Raw genomic sequence first — 18,006 nt, forward strand, 5'->3', positions numbered from 1 at the left:
TTACAGTTTTGAATTTATAAGCATACGACACGCGTACCACAAAATCTAAGACAATACTCCTAGATTCACTCCGAATCGGACATTTGTTTCTCTTTTTTAACGAACGTATTTCATTATTTAGATGTAAAAGCTTAGTTTATTTTGAAAATTCCTAATCACTAGCTTTTGCTTTGTAACAGTATATGCACCAGAAGCAAAATATTACTTCGAATCAGTAAACACAAGACGTCACGAAACGTTGTATCTCTCAGCGATTCTTGGGATTTCTTGAATGACTTTTATCCCGCAGAAAAAGTTCTAACACTATGGAAGTAAATTATTGACGCCCAAGAAAGAAATTTTGCGTGATGAAGTATTGCAGGAGAGTTAATTTGACTAATTTAGTTGTCTAAATGTCTCTTATTAAAGTTTTTCAGCGCTACCTGTAAAGGCACGTAGCGCATATTATTGGGATTTGATCCGGTTTCAAAGTTATGGTCTATAAGAATCTGGCAACAGGTTTTTTTGTCTGTGGTTATTAAATCCGGTTCTGCCATTTGGTGATTGTGGCGTCTTTGAGCAAGAAGTGGAAGAGAAGCGCTGGGGGGCGAATGAGATTTGTGATTCTTGTAAGTTAATAAATTTGTGTTCATAACCTTACATTTAGTTTTTCTGAAGTGTTAAATTTGTATAATTTATTCATCACATAATTAAAAAAATCGTAATATGTTTAAAAAATTTGCTATTTTTTAAATATTAAAATTTGAAAGATGCTGATTTTCTTTCAGATTTATGCTAAGTTCTTTCTGAATTAAATTGTTAGATATAATATTCTTTAATTCTTGATTTTTTTATGTGTATAATAAGCTAATGAACGCTAGTTTGTTATGCATGTAGATCAGTTCTTAGTTTATGCTAAATTTTTTTGTATTTAATAATTAACCTTTTATCGTTTATTGTAGTGTTTCTGCTTGTATATAATTTATAACGAAATGATTTGGTAATGTTAATGATATTGTATTATCAAAATATTTTGTTTTTGTCTAATTTGATCGGAAATTAAGTTAAATGCAATATCAGAGATAGGTTTATTAGAACTACGTCAAAATGGCGTCGAATTTTACATTATCGGACGCTGGGGGTGAAGGGTATCTGGCCACATCATCATTCATTACCATTTCTGTTTACCTTGGTTCTGCAAACTAAGTTGTTAAAAGCAGAAAAGAATTCATTAGGTATTTTCATGATTAATTTCGATTATGATATTTGAAATTAAAATGTATGTAATTGTAGTTAAATGCCAAATGAAACAAGATGGCGGCCATTTGGCGTCCTGCTTCATCTTGACTAATCAATGACTTGCAAATGGCATCAAACACACTGAATTCGGAAATCAAAATTTCTTTGCTGTAAATTACAAGCAACAATATTTTATTGTTGGAAATTTTAAGCATGATTTATTAAAATATACTAAATGCTTTAGGCGTTTATATTAATAAAGCTTGTAAAAATTTGCGTAATCAGGTCATACGAATTTAAATCTCCAGTTATCTCGATTTAAAAATAATTAATAGTGCTACAGATCCTTTATCTTTGAAAAAATTTTATTGCAACATTTGACTTTTAAATTTCTCATATTGCGCATTTACTTAAAGATTTTGGGAAAAATTTCAAGAAAAATTCAGATTTTGTCAATTTGGTATAGCAACTTATTTCATTTAAATTTACAAAATGTACTGATCATCATTCTGAATTTAACATAGGCTGTGTTTCATTAGTTATTTCCGAGTTCAAACGATAGTAATTTCCCCCCCCCTCCAAAAAAAATTGAAGCGAGTTTGAATTAGAATGAATATTCAAAAATTTGTTTTTTAGTAAAAAAGGTCACCAAACTCATGATTAAAGCATTAAGTGTTAAATTTTTAAAAAGTAAAAAAATAATACATCACTCTAGTGTTTTAAAATTAGGCAGTAGATCAGCTAGATTTTTTGAAAGAGAAATGAAAATAGTTCTCTTTTTGCTTTGAGGTTAAATGCAATTTTGTTAAGTTATGAAAAAGAATAGTCAATAAAGTATTAATTTTTTAACTATTGGTATAAAAATGAAAAAGTGTATGGATAAATATTTAATATATAAGAATGCAGCAGTGGGTATATTGCCATACAGCAGTAGTAATGTATCGTGGTGGTTTATTTGCTATTAATATGAATTAATGTAAATAAGAGAAACTATTCTAATTTTACTTAAGATTGTATTTTGAAAGAAGTGTAAGGATTTCTACAATGTTTTAGCTGAGATATGTTTTTGCTTTCATTTCTTTTGCAAAGATCTTACATAAGTAAGTCATAAATTAGAGATTTCGGTCAAAATTTCTTAGATCTGATTTCATTTTTGCAGATAAATCCCCCTCTCTTGAATTCCATAAAATTTTTCAATATTTTCTTACATTCTTTTTAGTGAATTTTCCTAAAAGTTTTGATTGTGCTGTCAGCATTTTCATATTTTCAGTTATTCTGTCATTGGTATTTGGTTTTTCAGTCCATTATTAGCCATGCTAGTGTCTAAGCAGACACTGACTACTGATAGTTTGACCTGCATTGGGTGTAAAACAGGCAAATTGGTTGGCTGCATGATTGCTTTCCACCATGTATAACAAGAATAAAAGCCTGTTTCTTACAGAAAGTCTCCCACAGAGGCATCTCTACTGTTAGGCAGATAATCCTCATGTCTTTGCCAAATTCAAACAACATAACCTAGTCAATATAGTCCTGCAATAACAAATTTCGCAGATTAAAGCGGCAAAATAGTGATATATAAAGAAATGATTTGTTTTAATGGCAGTGTACAAGTTTTCTAAATTGGGCGTTCATGATCTCCCCCCTTCGTCTTGGTCTCCTGGTCCAAAAATCAATCGAAATGAGTTTTGCTGTTTCGGGTCAGTGCTATTGTCAATTTAAAAACAATCTTTCTTGGTAAATAATAAAATGCTAACCATTTTTATTATTATAAAAACAAAGGTAACTGAATGATATATTTTTTTTTTTTTTTTAAAGTATCAGTGTCTTCTATAATGGTGAATTTTTAAAATGAATTTAGTCAAGTTTCACATTTAGTTAACCATTTTAAGATAAATACAAACATCTGAATTTTCACTAGTTGACCTTCTGTTGTTATTTCTTAAAACAAATTTTGTTTTATTTAATAGTATAGATTGCTTTGCTTGCATTTTAAGTTGAACTGGAAGTGGACAGAACAGCAAACCCAGTATTTTAAATTTACGAATTAGGGATTGCCAGTATTGCTAATTTGTCCTTGAAATTGTATAATTTTTAAATAAAAAAGGGATGTTCATTTTTCCAACTTTGGAATTGAACAAAAATGTTTCTTTTTTTTTTTTATATTTTATATCATCAAGTGTTCAGTTCATATTTGTTTTATAACTTGTAATACATTATTTTCGGAATTCAGAATGTTCACAGATTTCCGAGCACAAATCTAAATGGTTTTTATAGTTTTTCCATGTTTAACATTTCTCATGTTCCCCGTGATAAATGAACCTGTCGTCTCCAGAGGTTACCTTTAAACTATTTCTGCATCGTATATTATGGGGTATCATTGTGTTTTTAATTCATCTGAAGGTTTAATCCTAGTATCCGGTGCACACGGGATTTGGCTACTTTTGGCGACTATTGATGAGCAGTAAAAACGGGACATCTACGATGAGTAGTTAACGGGTCATTTAAAGAAAATATGTAGTTAAACTTAGTATATAGTATATATACTATGTGTATACACATTATGTATATGTATATACACACTAGTATATAGTATATATACTATGTGTGTATAGTATATATATAGACGTTCTTTGGATCATTTTTGGTGTTCACGATAATTTTTCAAAGTCGCGCCAAGGCTGCACCGTATACTAGGATTTTACCAACATGAAGTACCCTATGGTCATTGTAACAATTTGCTGTTGGTTATTCCTACTTGAAGGAATCATAAAGTCTCATGCTGACTCTTCTGTACTTACCTATTTTGGTACTGTTCTATTATCGGGTCCAGGTTCCAAAATTTATGTAGATTTACGTTATTTGATAACAATGATACATTAGAAGTTTGTGCTGAACATGCTGTGTAATAGAAGGTACAGATTGGCGGTGTAACGATATTGGCTTCAGTAACATCCATTTACAGGTATGTACATGATTGTGAAGTGGTTACGTGATTAAGACAGAATTAAGACAGAATACCTTTTAAACTACTACTACAGCTTTAAGGTTATTTTGTTAGCATTAGAATATTCGGTGCCTTCTAACTGTCTGCATCCATAGTCAATGATTGCCAGATTTTGTGAATTCGCAAAAAAAATTAATTATCTTTCTGGTTCTAGTATTCTTTGTCAATAAGTAAACAAGCTAAAAAAAATTGGTTGTCAAAATTTTTACTAATGATGGAATATTGTTCAATAGTGGTTAAATATAAACGTGGTAAATCCAAATGTATGTTATGCACATGTATGGCTTGGCTGTTGTGTGTTTCATTAATAATATGTCAAAAAACGGCAGTTCTGAGAATTATTAATTTGAGATGTGTAAAATCAAGTACTAAAAGTTAGTTTGTGTGTATTGAAGCCTTAATATTAGTATAGAAATTTTGTGATTTAGTCTGAAAAAGGTACTGGTTATTTTAGAAGGTAAGTGTTGATGTCTTTTCCTTATATTGATTTCTACTGTAAATGTTTTGGTTTACTTAAATTTTGAATGATATATAAATCTACAAAACTTGAATAGGGATATTTATAATTTTTTCATCATATTCCATAATTTTTCAATAACAAGTGTTTTTTTCTTTCTCAAGAAAAACACTTCTTTTCTTTGAATCCTCTGAGCTTTTTCCTCCTGTTCCTGCTTAGCTGTATTTATGGCCCGTCTTGATTAGTTTTATGTATAATTTTTTATTTTTGTGTAAGGTTTAGCTGATCTGGAAAGCATCTAGATATCCTGTAATTAAGATAACATTTCAGATAGGTATATATAAGATAAAAATACAAATCTAACATTTTAGATAAATGCATTTACAGATGAAGGTCATTAAAAAAGTAATTCAAAACCATCACTTAGTAATGCTGTAGTCTGTAGTTACTAAATTAGTTCCTCCTCAGTAGTTTTTTCGAAGTTCCTGTGCTTATAACACAAATTGGTCGTGTTATATTTATGCATTTACCAGAGAGAATGGCAAAAATTCTTAATTGCATTATGCTATTGCTTTTATTTCAACAACATAATAAGTTTTATTATTTGTAGTAATTACATTTTACTATTTTTTATACAACAAATATGTTTTATTTGGAATTTAAAGGTTTAAAGTAGGAACTGTTCTGTTATCAGGACTGGATTCGTAAGTGTATATATGCATGCATGTGTTTATGTATGCTTTTGTGTATGTAAACATGAATGTATGGGTGTATACAGAGACACAATGCATTTCTGAATCTGGTCCCGATAACAGAACATTACCTTAAAGTGTGGCATTTTAGCTAAACATGTAAATAATTTTAACTTCATAGAGAATTGTAATTTTTTTGAAAGCTTACTTAGTATTAGCATTGTGTCAGTCACTTTAAGGTGATTTTTCTTGTTAGCTTCCTGCTAATAATTTTTTATTTTTAGGTTTTCTAGTCTTACCTCATGTGCTACAATGTCACAGCAGTTCTGTCTAAAATGGAACAGTCATACCACAAACTTACTCTCAGTATTCAAGGGCTTCCAGTCATCCGAGACTTTGGTTGATGTTACATTGTCTTGTGAAGGCCGCAACATGAAGGCCCATAAACTTGTGCTGTCAGCATGCAGCCCATATTTTCAGAATTTATTTTCTGAAAATCCATGTAAACATCCAATTGTGATAATAAACGGTATGCGATTTACAGACATTAAAGCTATTCTCGATTTTATGTACAAAGGTGAAGTAAATGTTTCTCATGATGAACTATCAGCATTCTTAAAAGCAGCTGAAGCACTCAAAGTTAAAGGACTCACCGAAGTGTGTGGGGAAAATCAAGCATCAAAAGTGGCTCAGGTTGCTCCACAAGTAGCTGAAACAGTAGTGCCGCCACCTCCTCAAGCCCCTCCACGAGCGGACTCTCCGAACAAAAGGCGTAAAATACGCAAACGATCATTAAGTGACTCTAATAGAAGTGACGAAGGTGTGTCACGAAAAAGAGAACCATCTCCAGAAGTCCATGAACTTTCTGGTGATGGTTATACGGGTGATGCCAAACACGATGGACCAACAATAAACTCTTTACCCAGGGTGCCTCCAAATGCATTTTCTCGATCTCATCATTCATCTGCTGCTAGTATAGGGAGTGAGGCTGCCTCGGAAGATGATGACTATGAAATTGAGCCTTCCAAACTTTTAGAGCAAACTTTAACCACAGATAATGTAAGTAAATTTCTGTGATGAATACTTAGAATGGATAATTGTGAATTTTGTATGTTTTTTTGATTGGTACGACTTTCATAAAACTTGTTATTTGTGTGACAGATCTAGATAAAAAAAATTCAGAATTGTAGAAACTCAGGTGAATCATATTGCAAGTAGTTTTATGCAAAAATTAAAATATGCATTTATAGTTTTGTCTAATTTTTTATTGAAAATTAAAAAGTTTTAACTTTTAATTGAAAGCTGAAATAAGCGTTATTTGTATTTAAATAGATATATGTTCATTAACCAAATATTACATTGTGAATTTTTCGTTTTTAATTGATGAATATTTGAAGGAACATTGTGAACTTTTGAATATAATGGAAAATGGTATAATATTTTTGTCAATATTGAGCCCGATATTTGCTCCTTTGAATGCTCTGTTGTTTAAAGTTTTTAGTGCTTTGTTTCATATGCATTTAAAGAATGAAAAATTTACTGTCCACTTACCTGTATCTGCATTGCTAACTTAACATAGGATGAAGTTGATCACCTTGTTTTGTGTGTTCTTATATTTTTATGGCATTGTTTTTTGTTCTTATATTTTTTTATTGCATTTTGTGTATCATTTGTTTTAGAAACTTTTTGCAGCAGTATATTGATACCAGTATAAATCATGCATTATTTTTTATAGTCAAGATCTAAATCCTTAAGCTACAGTTGTTAACTGCTTGCTCTTGAGTAATTGTTAAAATGTAAAATTTATAGATTTCCTATTATGTGTATAAGAAGCTTATTTAGAGAATCCTTTTTTCTCTCAAATATTAAGGTAAAATTTTAGGAAAAGTATTCTTTTGCTGTGTTTTTAAAGTGAAATGTGAATTTAACTAAGCAATAAGACAACTTGCTTTCAGGTTCCTTCCAATAATCAATTAAGTAGTGCATTAGTTCCAGTTTCATCTGAAAGTGTTAGAGGTTTACAACAGAAAACAAGTACGCCTAATTTAGAGTCTTCTGATATGCAGGGACCTGATAGTCCGCCAGGTAAGAATTTTCAATGAAGCTAAATTAAAAATTTGATTCAAATTTTTTTTTAATTTGTAGGTTTTCTGCATTTTTATAATAAAAAAATATAATTTAACTTTAGAAAAATCAAATTAGTTATGTAATTTTCAATATTTTTTGAAGTTAATGTGTTTGCAAGCAGTAATGTCAGTTGCAGTTGAGTATATTTATTTTAAAGGTACTTATTCAGGAAAAATTTAATTAAATTGGCGAGGTGTGAGTGTTAATGCCAGTTTGTGTGTTTAAAATGCTTGTTACTTGGCTAATTTTTTTAATGTATTTTATCGTGAAATTAAGTTGGAGTAAATAGATTTCTTGAGCGAGTCAGAAAAAATATGGGAAAAGTAAAATACTGCCCCAACATTGCGTCTTTGATTATGAAAGTAATGCAAGATGAGCTCTTAAAAAGGGAATGTTTGCATTATCCAGTAGTGGTTAAAAAATGACGCTTGCAAAAGCATGCAGTTTTTAAAATATTTTTTAATGTTTTCAGGGAATTCTACAATAGAAAAAAAATCATTTAGTTACTACTACTTGTAATACATATAGCTACTACTACATAATTTTAAGTATATAACAGACATTCTTTTTGATGTTGAAACAGGCAGGCATCTGACTTCTTAAGACTGGCTTGGTGGATATAAAGTGGGAACAGTGAGATCATCTCACACACTTGAGTTATTTCAAGCTCTGACAGTTAAATATTTTCCTGCCTAACTAGTACATCATTTTCCTTCCTTTGTCTGAAAGAGTTCTTATATATTTTTGTTATGTCTAAATTTAGGAGTTAAACCTCTCAAATTCCTGTTGTTTTACTTATTATCTATAATTTTTCCTGCTGTTTAGGATCTTTTGTTGTGAGCATTTGTTTAGTTTTGATTGATTGGTGGACTACCTGTGAAACATAAGGGCTATTCCTGTTAGCTATGATGTCATTGGGTTCTAAATCTATTGGAAATGCTAAAAGAACCATTATTGATCTCTCATAATTGAATGTTTTCAAATTATAAGGTGTCATGTAGACAGAATCAAAATCAAGTGAATTTACCACAGATAAGAAATTGCATCATTGTTGAAAACCGTCATTTTTTAGTAGTCTAAAAAAAGAAGTCTTAAAAAATGCTAACCTTATAAATTATTTGAGTCATTTATTTAAGAGTAATTAGATTATTTAACCATCAGTTCTACCGATCTCCTGACATGCCTGAAAATGAATTCGTAACTGTCTGTGGGGCTTAGCTAGTGGTATATGCTATTTCCAGGAAATTCCTGAAGGAAAGAAAAAATAAGGTCTTTATTGTTACAAGACTAAAATATTATTAGAATTGTTACAGTAGTAAGGAGTGTCATATATTTAAAGGGTCATTCTTGAATAAATAAATATATAATATTAGCTTTATGCAATTTTTCAGACATAAAACCTATGATACAGTTTGACGACTCAGCATTATCATCTGGGGCAGGCCCTTCAGACGGAGCTTTGGTATATAGTGACCAATCACTTTCCCAGCCTGGACCAAGCAATTATCAGGATGGTGCATTAATGTTACATGATAACTCACAATCTCAGGGTATAATGTCTTTCCATTATATTTAGAAGTTCATTGTTTGTGAGTGAGTATGTGGCAAGTGATGAACTTTGAGAAGCAAATTTTATTAGTGAAATTTTTTATCTGTCGATATTTCTATTTAAAATTCCTGTGTGGTTTCTCAGAGTTCTGAAGCTTTGATTTGCAAAACTTCATGTAATGATTGAAGAAAAATTTCATGGAAGATATGTATCTGTGTTTAAAAATAATGTATTTACTGTTAAAATGCAGGCAGAAAGCAAGCTACCATTTTCTTTAAACTTTACAAGGAGTTTTGCTTGAATGTTTTACTTTATATGTAAGTTAAGTAGTAATTTAGGTTAAGTAGTTTTTAGATTTAATTAATAGTATCTTAGGTTTATTTAGCTGTAGGCTTAGGATAAGTTAGATTAATTATTTCCTAGTTTAATGTCTTATAAGTTAAAATTAGTATTAGGAGTTTGCATGACATGTTTTGTTTTGTTAATGTGCTAAAAATGTGTAAAATGAAACTTGAATGCAACCTGCTGGGAAGTTTTAACATCCATCACACCTGCTTCTGCAAGTTGCTGTGGAAGGAAGAATTGCTGATCCAGCTGGAGAGTGTGAGTCTTCTTTATGTGGTATTTCATCCTAAAAATTAGATTAATTATGGTAAGTATACTTTTATGTATATTACAGTGGATGTATCTGTGTTGTATATCTATATAAATAAGGTAGTATTCTGGTAAGCTTTTCATTAAGTTTTGTGGAAAAATGTGTGAAGTGTTCTTTTTCAGTTTGCAAGAAATATGTTCTTCAAGAAGATTCTATTTAGTAGAAGAGCCTGTCAGCAGAAAAAGGCGACTTGAAATGTTTTATCAGATTTTTTTTTTTCCAGGATCTGTAATGTAAACCATACGTTTGTATGGTAGGAGAAATGGATTGTAAAAATTTTTGTTAATGCAAAACTGTCAATTGTTAACCTGTTACTTGGAAGAAATAGATGTGAAAATATGTAAAGGAAATGTGATTAAAATTTTATCTGAAAGAAATTATTAACTATGTTTCTCTTTCAAAACTTTGTTCTTTTTTCATTCATTTACAATTCAATTTTTATTCATTACATTGAATCATTGAGATTTTGCTTTTGATAAAATATCATTTTCTGATAGTACAGAAGAGTTTAAAAAGATATTTAAATATTCTTGTGTAATTTGATAGCTTTCCATACGTCTAACCAGTTTACTGTGAAAGAACCTTAAGCTTCCCCATAATTATTTTTTTTTTTTTTTTTTTTTTTGGATAAGGCTGAGTGTAAGTGATGAAGATGACCATGAAAGATTATTTTACTTGGAATGTTAATGATACTAAAATTAAATTTTACTTTTTGCATGAAATTTGTCTTACCTTTTGCACTAATATGAATGAAGGGGACTTAATGAAGTATTAAAAAATGCCATCTTTTCCCAAAAATAAAAGCTTATTACATTATTTATATAAGTCATTTTTTAATGGATAGATAATATATGTATACAGTGTTACAATTAGTAATCGTAGTTGACCTGTAATAGGCACCAGGGTGTGGCTTCATCAATATTGCTCCTGTTCATAAATTTTTTAATCACGAAAGATTTAGTTTTTATAAGCAGCAACTTTCTATTCATTGGTAAAGAAAATAATGGCATGCTTGTATTTTTAGGGAAAATTTTATAGGATTGGTTACCATAAACCATCTGATTATGTAAGGTATATACAAGTTCTAATGATTTTTAATAGATACAACAAACTGCTCATGTAAAAAAAGGGTGTTTGAGAAAATCAAAAGTCTTTGAGAGGTATGTTTACGACATCAGTTTTAATAAGCTTCATTCAGATATATACTGATTTTTTTTATCCATTAGAAGTTTGTAGGTATTTCCGAGATTCGTTTGTAGGTAGGTATTTATTCCATGTGTATTTGGACATCGCTTGTGAATGTGCAGAAACTACTTGCCAAAGCCATGAGAAATATCTCAAGTGTAACCATACTAATTTTTAGATGCCATTGTTAGAAAAATAAACCATTGTCCTTAATATTATGCTTCAAAGGAATGAATGAAATAGTTTTTTTATGTGTGCATGAATTTAATTATTTTATTAGCTGATATTTGGTATTTAACACATTTACTGCCAAGCATATTGTAGACAAATTTATTCATGCTCCTATGGGATTCCAGGAAAAAAATTAATGTTAAAATATCCGGGCAAATGGGCTGGCTGCATGTGCATTTTTGTGGATTTTCCTATGTTAGCAATTCTCAGCTGGTGGTACGTACGAAAAAAATATGTGGTATGCAAAGAAAATATTTTTAATTATTAAATTCAAAAGTTAAGAACCCAACGTCCTATTAATTTTTTTCACCATCATTCTTAAATTTGAGTGATTTGAACTTTGTTCAAGGTCAATAGCTATTAATAGACTAAGCAAAATAATCGGTTTTTATTTTCACATATATAAGCGATATATGTAACAAAATTTATCATAAATGATGTTTTAAATAATTAAATATCATATTTTGTGAATGTCTTAACAGAACAACTGGAAATAAAATTTTCAAAGTAATTCACAATTTTATGTCTGAGAATGATTATCTTTGCAATAAATGCATTGTCATGCGGTGACTGGGTTCTGGTTTTAACCTGGAAACATTCTGGTGTTATTTTTCTCTAAAGTCTCGCCTTGAAACTACTGCTCCATTCATTTTGAAGCTTTTAGTAGTCAAAACAGTTCACAAAAATCTGAAAATTGTTTTGAATTAAGCTGTGAAAATTGAATTTATTAAAAGCTGAGCTTTAAATTGAAGACTACGTTTGATTTTATGCTAAGAAATGGGCAGTGAGCATGAAACACTTTTGTTTGTATTCTGAAGTAAAAATGTTTATCTAGAGGCAAAGTTTTAGTCTTTGAAGTTTGATCAGAAATTCAAATTTTGCTCTGTGAATCAAACTTTGAATTGCAAAAATGTTTATTTAATGAATTATAGTTGGCATATTTAGCTGATATTTTTGGAAAGTCGAATTAAATTTGGCATCACAAGGACATTAATTTGTTTACCATTGAATAATCAAAGAATTGTATTATATTTAAGCTTTTGCAACTTTAAGAAAGTTTTCTGACCAAAAATTATTTGAAAATCAAAGAACTAGCATCCAGCATTAAAAATCAAATGTTTTTAATTGATAAATAATTTCAACATCAATTTTCCGGAGGATTATGAAAAAGAAAATTGGATTAAAAGTCCATTTTGTTCAAATGTACTTGAAATTTATCTTGTGAAAAAAATTAACAGTTGATGAAAATTTCCTGTGAATGAACTCTAAATGAACTAAAGATTTCAAAAATAGCACGCTTGTTAACTTTTGGCTGACATCCCCCCCCCCAAAAAAAATCAAAGGCTTTGCCTTTTTGCACAACCTATCTGTGTGGAAAAGGTTCACACAAATATTAAATTTTCCATGGTATATTTGAAAAATAAATACAGAACAACATTAAAAGTGGATCTTAATTTACAGAACATTAAAAGTAGATCTTAATTTATGGTTAAAACAAATAAGACAAATTGGTCTCTTAAACAGACCCAAATTTCACACTAAAAAATGTAACTTAAATAATTAAATGCTAACCAATTTTCAACCCAATATTTTTTGTGTACAAATAGTCAGTAGGTTGCAAATGACAAAGTATATATATTTTTTAATATTTGTATTGGGAAACTAAAAACTTATTGAAAATGAAGTGATGGTACTGAAGATTTTCATTTTTGGATTAGGTGGTAGGTGTTGGTCAAAAGATTGAGAACTGCTGTTCTATGCTTGAAAGATGAGAACTGCTAACATCTATACAAGCTTGTCCTCAGAAAGCCCTCCACAAGGCATTTCTTTTCCTTAGGCAGATAGCCCTAATGTGCTTTTCACTAAACTAACTTATGTAGGGCAGCATGAAATGTTGCAAAGTTATGCAGATAATCTAATGTATGTTGGGTAAAAATTTGCATAACCAGACACAAAGTATATATTCTGTTGCTATATCAGTCTTGACTATTGCGTGCTATGCTTAAGCAGTCACTACTGTATATCATGTTTATATTCTGTTTACTGAACTTTTTACTTGGAGGTACTTAAGATAAGAGTCGAAAGTCTTGCAAATAGGTATGGAAACCCTTGGACTCATCTGGGATTTCTTCAGAATGGGAGAACTGAGCAAAGTTGAACTGTTACCTATAAGGGTGCCTGTGCCAATGGCAGCTCTGTACTACTTGAAAGGATAAAATTAATGGAGTGTTTTGATATAACTGTCATAGGAGATGTCATATCAAGTCTATCTGTAAATTACTATTAAAGTATTTGTTCAGTAAATGCAAGTATAGCAGTGCTAATGTAATTTATAATTAAGCTTTCATTTTAACTTATGTCGAGAACTGTAACAGATACTGATGGCTGACATGGTAGTGAATGTGTTAAAAACCATTAACTTAAGTTATTTTGCGAAGTTGTATGGCTGTACGAGTGTTTTTGAAATAAATATAAATTTCTTAATAGACCTATTTGAAACCAAGTTCAGAAAACAATGAATGGGTAGGTTTGATGTGGAAAGTTAGCTTTTCGTTTCCTGAATGAGAAGATGCTTTTAATCATTGAAATTCTTTTTTGTTCATATATCAGATCTTGTGACTTGGTTAATTTTTCATTTCAATTCTTTTCTTTTATCAGATCTTGTGACTTGGTTAATTTTTCTGAAATTACTTTTCATATAATTTGAAAGGGAACAAATATTAGTTTGCTTTTTCTTTATTGAACAGAGAAAGAAGATACTGTGATAGGAAGACGAATTGAATTAATGACATCAAGCAAAGGAAAGCCAATATCTCTCGTTGGTGGATATAAGTATCGAGTGCATCACTCTTTAACAAATGGAAGTATTCGTTGGGTTTGTCTAAGAGACAGGGTAAAATGCCCTGGTAGAATGCTGACCAAAGATAATATTGTGATAGCAGTTTCTAAACATGTATGTAAACGTAATGATGAGGCAGAAATAGAAATTTCCAGATGTATAGCCAATTTGAAAAAAAGAGCTGCAGAAGAAACAACCTCTATTTTCGCTATTTATAAACAAGAAATGCAGTCTCTTTTTGATAAAGGTTATGAGGTCCTAGCAGCAGTTCCATCATTTGCGAGTGTAAAATCAACTATGTACAGAATTAGAAAAAATAAAATTGGGAAGAAAGTAACAGATAGCGTAGGTGAATCTGTTACAGATGAATCTCCACTTGGCTTGCCAGGAAGAGTAATTGAAATAAAGACAGAATGAACTGAATCTTCCTGTGTCTTTTTAGAAAATCTTGTGAGGGAGGCACTAACATCAGAATCTTAATTTAATCACAACAGGGAAAAGTAATAAGATGCAACGAAAACACTTATTTGATGTAATAAATTATATTCAAAGACAGATTAGTGAAATCATTGTTTAACATGAGTGAAGAATTACATTAGTTACGGAATTTAATGAGTAGCTGACTTTAAACTGTTATTTTTGTACGTGTTAAAAGTTAAAGCATAATAAACATTTAAGAGCTGTGCCTTTGGATTTTTTTTTTTTTTTTTTTTTTTTTTTTTTTTGTATATTGAATAGATGAGTGAACTATTTTGTCAAAGTATTACCAGTGCCATAATATTTCTCAATATTAACATCTTAAGGGGACATGTTATGTATGTGTAGAAGAAATTATGCCCTCGGTGATGAATAGAATGAATACACTCGTAAAGGAAGGTGCTAAATGATGAATGCTTGGAAAAACTAGTTTGTTTTGGTGAAAATTTTAATTTCCTGAATGCACCTTTTGTGAATTTAAGATGAAGGTAGAGAAATGTAATGAAATTTTGACATGAAATGTATCATCCTGTAATCAAAATGAATACTTGCTGGAATGAATAATAAATGTATTTACTTTAGCCTGTATTTCTTGTTAATTATTAAAAATTGACATGACATTACTGCAGTGCAGTCTGAACTGCATTATGTATTAGCAAATGATTTCTTGCAACTGATCTCAGCAGATTTATCCAAGTAAATGCATCTAAAATTTTGATGTCATGAAGTCCTTTTCTAACACATTTAAACATTCTTATACGACTTAACATAATGTAGCAAATACTGAATCATAAATATACATTGCTTTATTATGAGAATTTTCATGGAAAATTATTTTGTTGCCTTTAAAATGTTTTTGTGGGAAGAGTATTTTGATGTTGCTTTTCAAAGAAAAAAATTTTACAATACAAGTTTCAAGTCAGTTTCCCAGATGGAATAAAATGTAAATGCTGGTGTCCTCAAATCATGTTTCTTAGAATTTTTTAACTCTCACTATGCATAAACATTGTAAATTTGCATTATTTGGAAGTATTGAGAAACTCGTTAGAAAACAAAATTCTTTTGGGTTAAGGGTACTGACTTTCAGGTGCATACAGTTTGATCTGCTAAGTGGAATTTGGATATAATTACATAAAGAGAATAATGAAGAAAAGTAATTTTTCTCAAGGAATTCAGTGTTTTGATTAAGAGAACCACAGCAAAGTTTGACTTTTAAGTTATTGAAAAAGTTTCTCTATCTGAAGTGGGAATACCATCAAGCCTGGTTGAAGTTTTCTCTCCTGCTGAGGGTTTTCAAAATATAAAAAGAAGCTTGGAAGTGTGGTTGCAGAGAATATTATGGAATTTGCAAGATTTTATAAAACCAAGATTTCTTTTTGGGTACTAGTGATTTAAAGAGTAAGAAGTAAAAAATGAAGGCAAAGCAGCAGGAATGTAAAATGTGTGGCTAAGCTTTAGAGTGAATTGGTCAAAAACAGAGTTTGAAATAGTATGTGGGATTTTTGGTTATCGAGGGTAATTTTTCAGTGTTGTGATTGTAAATATAATGCTTGTATACAGGTGTCTGAGACTGCATCAAAATAATAAATTTTGTGAAAGCCTTGAAATTTATATTTTCGTAAAAATTAAACTTTGTATGTAGTAAGTTGAACTTGCTCATGTAAGCCTTTTTGACAAACCTCAAGATGGAAGTATTCTACAGAGATCCCTTGAATATCAAATATGCAAATATTTTTAGAAGTTATCAAAAAAGTTGATGTATTTCAATACATCAACTTTTTTGAAATGCATCAACTTTTTTGATAATAAACTTCTTTTAATTGTTAAGAATGATATAAGCGATAAACTTTTTTAGTTTTTAAAGTTAGAGAATGTATTTTAATATCAAATCGCATGAAGTGAAATAGTTTCTTTATAGCTACAAGAAATTATGCCTGAGCTATTTACTTGAGCTTATAATCCTCTTTGTTGTGTGGAATTTTTAAGAAACTGAAAGTAAATTATATGCAAGCAAAGTTGAATTTTTTAGCAAAAAAAAATATTTTCTGAAAATCTATGCGTTTGATGCCTGTAGCACATTGGTACAGAAAAGCTTATAATTTAATGTCCCAATCCTTCAGAAATGTGAAAGCTTGAAAGATGATTTTTCACCATGTTTTATAAATGAAAAGTAGAAAATGTTGATAAATACCAAAATGAATAAAAGTACCTTTTTATGTTCATAAAAACTATACCATTTAGGCTGACCAATCTGGCTTTGCTTGAGAACCTGATAAATATTGTATGGCTCAGTAAAACATTAATGCATTTCTTATTCATTGCATATTCTTTCCTCATATTAAAAAAGATTGCCAAAGCAAAGGCTTTTATTGCTGTCTTTAATTTTTAGAAAATTGACTAAGTTTTTTTGTGCTGCGTAACTGCGGAAAATATTTCTAGCATAATGCACTGATGATTTATACTTCAGACTAGACACATTTTCTCGTAATACTGACAAAAAGAGGGCACGAATATTGAGATTTTTTTGGGGGGAAGGAATCACTTTAAACACGTCTGGGGGCCTTCCATGTGTGCAGATTCAAACCTGTCACATGTTTCGATTTTATTAAGTGACTAATATGATATTTATGCTTGTCTGTGTATGTGCTTGCCTTGACAGGTTGTACCCACATACCAATTAATAAGAAATACGATTCAGCCCTCTGAAGGGCACAGGTATATTAAATATACCATAAATCTGTCAATTTTTAATCCTCTAAAAATGCTGATTATATAGATATTTTTGGCATTTGCTGCTATTTATTTACGTATCTTGTACAAGATTTCAAGTTTTATAAATTATACATGTAAGGAGGCTAATTCTAAAACTGCAGTTATGATGTGCCCAGGCCAAACCTAATACATTTACTGCATTTTATTAGGATTAAGAGTAGATTTTAACATTTTTTGACTGGTGCTTATGGTACTAGTGGTGTGTGAGGCATGCCATTTTTGCTACCAAGCTTATCCTTCCTCTTCCACTCTGAGGTGAGACTATAACAGTTGTTTATGAAAGGACCCTGATAGTGGAGGTGTAAAAATTTATTCTTTCTGAACAAAATTGTTGAAACAGCCAGCAGATCTTCCAGAAAATTTATATATCTAGATAGTATATTTAGGTTTATCGTGGGAGTAGCAGCTTTTGCACTTCTTTCATCTAGTATCTTTTCACATTTTTCTTGTTGCGGGTTGAGCACATATTCTGAATCCCATAGATCAAATACAGGAGCACCAAGGTCATGTGACTGTTTAAATAATTATCACTGATGAATGAAAATCAGTGATATATTTTTATTATAACATTTCAGATAAAGTGGCATTTTGTCATTTATAAAATATGCACAAATATTTTGATAGGCCACCTTAAAGGTTTTCCTTTCACATGAATAACGGGCAAACATTTGATTTTGCTTAGTAATGGTTGCTAATATATTCTTTGTATTGAATTACAGGAAGTGGTTTTAATATCATTTACTTTTCTTTGTAGTTTATTCAATATCTTTTATGTTCATTAGAATGATCACTGATATCTC

The 18,006-nt window shown here is 30.3% G+C and overlaps 1 protein-coding gene across 1 annotated transcript; it reads left to right on the forward strand.

Moving 5' to 3' along the window:
* Positions 1-460: 460 nt before the first annotated feature.
* Positions 461-10,079, forward strand: LOC118202109 (uncharacterized). Its single transcript, XM_035374263.2, has 4 exons — positions 461-608; positions 5,656-6,430; positions 7,327-7,456; positions 8,890-10,079. Exons 2-4 carry the CDS (start codon positions 5,684-5,686, stop codon positions 9,072-9,074), a joined length of 1,062 nt encoding a protein of 353 aa, XP_035230154.1. The 5' UTR covers positions 461-608; positions 5,656-5,683; the 3' UTR covers positions 9,075-10,079.
* The last annotated feature ends 7,927 nt before the right edge of the window (positions 10,080-18,006 follow it).

The sequence above is a fragment of the Stegodyphus dumicola genome, chromosome 11 (genome assembly GCF_044657685.1).
Source record: "Stegodyphus dumicola isolate Sdum_Otavi_A_Nest chromosome 11, ASM4465768v1".
Taxonomy (NCBI): Eukaryota; Metazoa; Arthropoda; class Arachnida; order Araneae; family Eresidae; genus Stegodyphus; species Stegodyphus dumicola.